Here is a 7,639-nt window from a genome sequence, read left to right on the forward strand (position 1 = left end):
GAATTGTATGGAATTGCATGGAATTGTATGGAATTGCCTTGCCTGCATTTGGAAGTCATGAATGGGGAGAGTAGGAATTCACCCCTTAGCTTTGAAAATGCCCCCATTTGAACCGTTTTGTCCACAATGAAAGTATGGCCAATAAAACCAAGAGAAGTACGTTAATATTTGCTTTTATTTAGAATACATTCTGCTTTTAAGGCATGTTTCCCATTAGTGCAGAATGGCAACCTAGAAAAACCATTCCATAGTTATGTAAAAAGGTAAAGCTAAAGGACCCCTGGATGGTTAAGTCCAGTCAAAGGGGTCTATGGGGTTGCGGCGCTCATCTTGCTTTCAAGCCAAGGGAGCTGGCATTTGTCCACAGACAGCTTTCTGGGTCATGTGGCCAGCATGACTAAACTGCTTCTGGTGCAAGAGAACACCATGACAGAAACCAGGGCACACAGAAATGCCGTTTACCTTCCTGCCACAGCAGTACCTATTTATCTACTTGCACTTGTGTGCTTTTGAACTGCTAGGTTGGCAGGAGCTGGGGCAGAGCAATGGGCGCTCACCCCGTTGCAGGCATTTGAACCGCTGACCTTCTGATCAGCAAGTCCAAGAGGCTCAGTGGTTTAGAGCACAGCGCCACCCGCATCCCTATGCCCTAGTACATTTGGCTCAGTGCCAACTAGATATGTCACTGCAGTGTAATTCCAATTACAGAAGAAGAAGGCTTGTCTGCATATCTGTTGCTGGAAGCCACAGGATAGGAGAATTCTCTTGTGCTTGCAAGTCCTGCTTCTGGGTTCCCCCACAAGCATCTAGCTGGCCATTGTGTAAACAGGATTCTGGCTGGACTAGGTGTACCATTGGCCTGATCCAGCAGGCTGCTCTTATGTTCTTTAGTTGTGAACATAAGCTTCCTTATACTGAGTCAGACCACTGGTCCATCTAGTTCAGTATTCTCTGAACTAGAGGCTCTGCAGGGATTCAGACAGGGGTCTCTCTATTTTACTGGAGGTGGCGGGGATTGAACATGGGGTATTCTGCCTACAAAGCATAGAAGCATAGAATTGTAGAGCAAGAAGGGACCCTGAGGATCATCTAGTCTGACCCCCTGCAATGCAGGAATATGCAGCTGTCCATATGGGGATTGAACCTGCGACCTTGATACCACCAGCACCATGCTGTAACCAACTGAGCTATCCAGTTGCCCAGATGGTCTACCTCTTTGTTACAGTCTTTCTGTTCCCAAAATAATGCTTTATTTCTTTGCACTGAGTACCAGTCCTCTCTTCTGCCACTGGAAGGTGTTCTGGGAAGTGTAATCCACAGTAGTTGAAACTGTGAATTCAGCTAATATTCATCCATGGAACCAAGAGTGGAGGGTCAGGAAATTGACAATGTCAAAGCAATAAGCCAAGCCCCCTATTTAGGGTCCAGGAGAAGATCAGGGTGGAAATGTTCAGGTCCACTTCAAGGCCCTAAAAATGAGAATTCATCAGAATTACATTCATTTCCCTAGTAACATTACTTCTTTCTTTCTTTCTTTCTTTCTTTCTTTCTTTCTTTCTTTCTTTCTTTCTTTCTTTCTTTCTTTCTTTCTTTCCTGTTAAAGATTCCGATCAGCAAACATTTATGCAGAGTCCCATAAACTTCATAGGCTTCATGCTGCAGTGCAGAGTATCATGACTGCAATTAGATTCTGAAGATTATTATTAGCATTCGTTAGCTGCGTTCTCTCCCAAACATTGCACCGGAAACAGTGTATATAATTAAAATTAAATTGGAAACTATAAAAAACCACCTAGAATAAAAAGGACCCCATGCAAAAACACACAAAAGCACAACAAAGCAGTAGCCTATGGAACAGCATGCTCACTTCAAAGTAAAGTACCATACAGGTCAAGTTAGGCAATCTCAAATCCAGGCCATAATATTCTCAAAAAGCAATATGTGTTTACCTGGCAGAGAGAAAGAAAGAAAAAACACCCATCAAGAAAGAGGCTAGACAAGCAGATTTTTTCAGAAGAGCATTCTGTGGGCAGTTTTGAACTGGAAGCCACCGCCAAAGAAGAAAAAGAGAAGAAGAAGAGTTTGGATTTGATATCCCGCTTTATCACTACCCGAAGGAGTCTCAAAGCGGCTAACATTCTCCTTTCCCTTCCTCCCCCACAACAAACACCCTGTGAGGTGAGTGGGGCTGAGAGACGTCAAAGAAGTGTGAGTAGCCCAAGGTCACCCAGCAGCTTTATGTGGAGGAGAGGAGACATGAACCCGGTTCACCAGATTATGAGTCCACCGCTCTTAACCACTACACCACACTGAATTGCAAGGCGATAGGCATCCACTGAGTGCCCTTCAACATCTGTGAAGCGCCTTCCAGGAGGAGAAGCAAGCCTCCTTCAAGATGGCTGGCGGCAAAGCTGGGAAAGACTCTGGCAAGACTAAGACCCCAAAAGTGTCCCGTTCACAAAGGGCTGGCTTACAGTTTCCGGTGGGTCGTATTCACCGGCATCTAAAATCAAGGACTACAAGTCATGGATGTGTGGGAGCTACAGCTGCTGTGTATAGTGCTGCTATCTTGGAGTACCTTACAGCTGAGGTTCTTGAATTAGCAGGAAATGCACCCGAAAACTTGAAGGTGAAACGAATCACTCACCATCACTTACAGCTTGCAATAAGAGGTGATGAAGAACTGGATTCCCTAATCAAAGCAACAATTGCTGGTGGAGGTGTAATTCAACAAATCCATAAGTCTCTCATTGGGGGGAAAAGGGACAGCAGAAAATAGTGTAAAGGAGGAACATGGGATTCCTTATTAACCTGGGCCTCTTAAATGCTCAGTTGTCCAGTGTTGGTGGATTTCCAGTGGACTGCATCTGTGAAACACTTTTTGCCTTTCTGTAACCTTGACGCTGGATGCCATCAATCTTCCTAACAAACCAAAATTCTATATTTGAAGTCTTGACCTTATTTAAGTGTTACATGGCTTCAGAGAAGCTGTTGTCGTGGTTCTTGACTGTTTTAGATATGTTGGATTTTAATGAAATTCTTGACATTGTTGCTCATTTTTTATGCTTGAAGTTGCTTTACTCAGTTGAAATTTAAAGAAGAAGAAGAAGAAGAAGAAGAAGAAGAAGAAGAAGAAGAAGGGGAGGAGGAGGAGGAGGAGCTTTCTGTGATGTTAGTGCCCCATGGAGAACACTCAACTCTACCCCCTCGCTGCTCTCACTTGTGTGAAACGTTGGGAAACAGTGCAGTACAACCTCAAGCAGATTCCATTAGCTTTTGATGAGAAACGTCTTCTAGGAACTGAATCATGAAAGGATCAGGAACTGATCATGAAAGGAGCCTCTACAAGCACAGTAGGCATCTCACCGCAGGCCTTTTTCCTGCTACGGAAGGCAGAGGTCGAGCTCGGTGATTGGAAGTAGGTGTCATCAAGGGAGTGGGACCAAAAAATAGGGATGGATATTGGAAAACTAATACAAAATTATTATTATTATTATTATTATTATTATTATTATTATTATTATTATTATTATTATTATTATTATTATTATTAAAAGGTAGGGGTGGATGTGTCCATTGCACTGCCAGTTTCTCATTTATCCAACCAGAAGCGCAGTTCAGCTCATTTCCACATCAGTTTATGATTTTTGTTTAAAGCCTGTGTGAAAATCTCTCCTAACATAATGTATTGGCCCAAATATAAGCCATACTCCTCCCCCCCCCAAATTCTGATCGTGAAAAGTTAAAGTGCGGCTTATATTCACGACCTTACACCATCGGCAAAGCGGCGCGGCTCCCTCCCCAGAGAGCAGCCTGGGAGTAGTACGGGGCTACGGCGCCCGTCCTGTCCGTGGCTGCCAAGCCTCCCTGAAGCTGCCAAATTTTAATGGTGTGGCTTATTTGTTTGTGTGGCTTATATTCGGGCCAATATGGTATGTATTTTTTTTTTTAAGTTCTACCATATATATGTCAGCTATTTTCCATTATCTACAGTGGCTTTTGTGCAGAGCAACGGCAAGTAACTCTCCAGTCAGCACAAGGATATCCACTTGCACCATGGGCCTCCGCCCCTCTCAGACTCCATGCACTTCCTAAATCTGTTCTGGGGGTTTCCAGAGAGAGGGTGCTCTGGGGTGGGTACAGCATGTGCTGTTGGGTGCAGGGAGGAGATGGAGAAATTCCATTGCAGAAAACTGCACTGATTTTAACTACTGTTTTCAAAACTGCACTGTGTTTTTTGGTTTCTTGATTTCCCAAGCAACACTAGGTATACATTTATCTGCCGACCTTCTGATCAGCAACCCCAAGAGGCTCAGTGGCTTAACCCTTCGACGGGGTGAGCTCCCGTTGCTCTGTCCCAGCTCCTGCCAACCCAGCAGTTCAAAAGCACACCAGTGCAAGTAGATAAATAGGTACTGCTGCAGTGGGAAGGTAAACAGTGTTTCCATGTGCTCTGGCTTTCATCACGGTGTCCTGTTGTGCCCAAAATGGTTTATTCATGCTGGCCACATGACCCGGAAAGCTGTCTGAAGACAAACGCTGGCTCCCTTGGCCTGAAAGCAAGATGAGCGCCACAACCCCATAGTTGCTTTTTACTGGTCTTAACCATCCAGGGATCCTTTACCTTTTTACCTTACATATACCTGAAAAGCACTATCATCTATCTATCTATCTATCTATCTATCTGTCATCTATCTATCTATCTATCTATCTATCTATCTATCCATCTATCATCTATCTATCTATCTATCTATCTATCTATCTATCTATCCATCTATCATCTATCTATCTATCTATCTATCTATCTATCTATCTATCTATCCATCCATCTATACATGCTATTTTCACTATCATAAACATTTAGATATATAGATGGAGAAAATGGACAAAAAAATTGCATTGTCAAAAATAGCATATAGATAGATATCCATGTTTTAGTTTGAGAACCACATTGCAAAATTCAGAAAGGTGTAAATTTTGAAAGATAGCTGCATTTTCGTTTGCATTTTCATTTAGGAAACGCAAGTGAGGCACGTTCAAGCTGAAGTGTAAAATGAACGGACTTCTTCCCCATCCCCTCCAACAAGCTCTCCCTCTCCTCATGCATTTCTCCTTGTGTTGTATGGTGAACGCCTGAACAGGGTACTTGTGTTTATAATGCACATGTAAGCTGTTTATGTTTTTAAAAAAGTAACAAGAGCTGGGCACTCACAAACATGCAGTGGGTACACTCTGCTGCAGGAAGCTGTTGGGAACTGCCTTGTTTCAGCTTCACTATAAGAAATAGTACTTCCCTCCGTATTGATGGGGGAGATTCATGAATTAAGGCAAGTGCCCACATCAGCATTAAGCTGCCGTCCCATCAAGGAACTGCAAAGTGTGAATTATATTGGAAACAAGCTTATTCATGTTGTTGAATTTTAACTTAGCACTTCAAAGTGTGTTTAAAATAATCAACATAATTATGACAAGCTATCTCTTTCCAATGGCTTTTGTTTCAGTACAATGTGTGAAATGTCTAATTTCTTTCTCATTTTCTTTAATGCATTTTCACGTGCTCCCAACTCGGATGAGCCTCTCTCTCTCTCTCTCTCTCTCTCTCTCTCTCTCTCTCTCTCTCTCTCTCGTGCTTATTAATATGTGGTTCCTTTGTAGTGTGTGTGTGTGTGTGCATTTGCTTTGTTTGTGGTTGATGGATTGGTGTCAGTCACAGTCAGAGCAATGCAAATGTGATTCTTCACCCACAACTGATATGCATGTCAGCTACAAATCAATATTGCTGTTTGCAGACTTCAGTACTTTCTTGTTGATAATGGTGTGTGTAATTGTGCAATTAGCATTTAGATGGCATTTTTTAACAGTCGTTTATGGCATTTCAGCATCTAGATACATGCAGAATGAATGTTTTAAAAACATTCCTTTGTGTTAAAATACTCCTGTGTTGTTTCTTTAGGAAAATACTTAAAACCTTTTACATAATGTGAATATATATGCACATATTGGGGAAAGGAGACTGTTTTCTAATGAAGAATCTACAGTTCCGGGAAGTGATGCCCTGTTTGTATGTTCAAAATTCACCAGATAAAGAAACATTGATATCTGTGGTGATTAAACTGTGTTGCAAAGAAAGATCCCACCAAGTGGAGCTTGAATCATCGACTCCTGACAAGTCATCTCTTGATTTCAAGCTCCACTTTCAAGCTCGTCGTGGGGGGCGCCCCCCTCGGATGCTAACCCCGCCCAGTGCCCCCTAGGACACTCGCCGTGGGCGGTGCCCCACTGGGATGCTAGCCCTGCCCCCGCGGGCAGCTAGCCTCGCCCCTGGGTACACAGCATGTGTGCCACTCCCAGTGCCAGAGCAGCTAGCTCCACCTTTGATTTACAGAAGTTTCTGATTTGATCCTAGAATGCCCCGCTTTTCCTTAGGATGTCCCTATTTTCATTGGAGAAATGTTGGAGGGTATGGAGTTAAGTGACCCACAAGGCAAGGAGATAAGTAACTATACAACTTTAGAAGACATCTGAAGGCAGCCATGTATAGGGAAGGTTTTTTTTAAAAAAAATGTATTGTGAGGTTTGGAGCTTTCAGGGTTAAATAAGCTCAACAGTACGCCCCTCCCACAGGGAAGATGTGTCACAACATCTGGGGTATCTGCTGTATACAGGATGTCTATGTGATTTGTGACACACTGTTTCTTCAGTCCTACTTTCGCTTTTGACCGGAGCGGCAGACATGTCGTCCGTAAGCCCGGGAGTGTCTGTGATTTATATGCCTGTAAATCAAAGCTTGCTGGCAAGAAAGGCACACACACTATTGCGCAAGAAGAGGTTTGAGGTTTGAACAACTCTGCAAAAGCACTGGAGAAGCAAGATACGCAGCAGAAGTGTTGCTGGACACCACTCCAAGTGCTATACTGGTTTTGAGGCTTTTCCAGTTAAAACCAAAAGCCCCAACATGTATTATGTTTTATTTTGTTTTTATATATGTTGGAAGCTGCCCAGAGCGGCTGGGGCAACCCAGTCAGATGGACAGGGGAATAATAATAATAATAATAATAATAATAATAATAATAATAATAATAATAATAATAGGATAGGACATCCCTATTTTCATCGGAGAAATGCTGGAGGGTATGTAATCAGTCTTGTACTCCTATCAGCAGTACTGCACTGCTGCCTGTTCCCCAGTCCCAAAAACAGAGACAATACCAAAGCAAGACAAAGGAAGTGGGTACAGATGTTCATTAAACAGCTGCGCCCCGGTGGTTTTAAAACAAGACCTCTGACACATTAACCAAAATGGTTCACCAGTACTAGGCTGATCTCCTGCGGGATTAAAAAGGAAGCACTCCTCCGGTATTTGATCCTAACAGGGTATTCCTGATCTTCTGTTAGAGCCTAATCAGGTTACACTAGTCATGTGGTTAGCAACCATTGGGGGCCCTGTATGTCTGAGCCCCCACAAAAATTTCAGTGCCCGGCCAACCCAATGCATCACACACTATAGCAGGGTGCTCTGTTGGGCCTTCCCACTGGGGTGGTGACATGTGACGTCACACACTGTGCATGACATGCATGCGCCGGGCACCTGCAGCATGGGATGGAACCTGATGCGCCTGTTAGCAACCAGGGCAATATT

The 7,639-nt window shown here is 43.4% G+C and overlaps 1 protein-coding gene across 1 annotated transcript; it reads left to right on the top strand.

The window, feature by feature from the left end:
- The first annotated feature begins 2,380 nt into the window (after positions 1-2,380).
- LOC117040757 (histone H2A.Z-like) lies at positions 2,381-3,058 on the top strand. The gene has a single exon (XM_033138734.1). The coding sequence runs from the start codon at positions 2,396-2,398 to the stop codon at positions 2,777-2,779; it is 384 nt and encodes a 127-aa protein (XP_032994625.1). The 5' UTR covers positions 2,381-2,395; the 3' UTR covers positions 2,780-3,058.
- The last annotated feature ends 4,581 nt before the right edge of the window (positions 3,059-7,639 follow it).

Source organism: Lacerta agilis, chromosome 2 (genome assembly GCF_009819535.1).
Source record: "Lacerta agilis isolate rLacAgi1 chromosome 2, rLacAgi1.pri, whole genome shotgun sequence".
Taxonomy (NCBI): domain Eukaryota; kingdom Metazoa; phylum Chordata; class Lepidosauria; order Squamata; family Lacertidae; genus Lacerta; species Lacerta agilis.

Coding starts and splice junctions, on each gene's coding strand:
- LOC117040757 (XM_033138734.1), top strand. CDS start 2,396: ATGGCTGGCGGCAAAGCTGGGAAAGACTCTGGCAAGACTAAGACCCCA.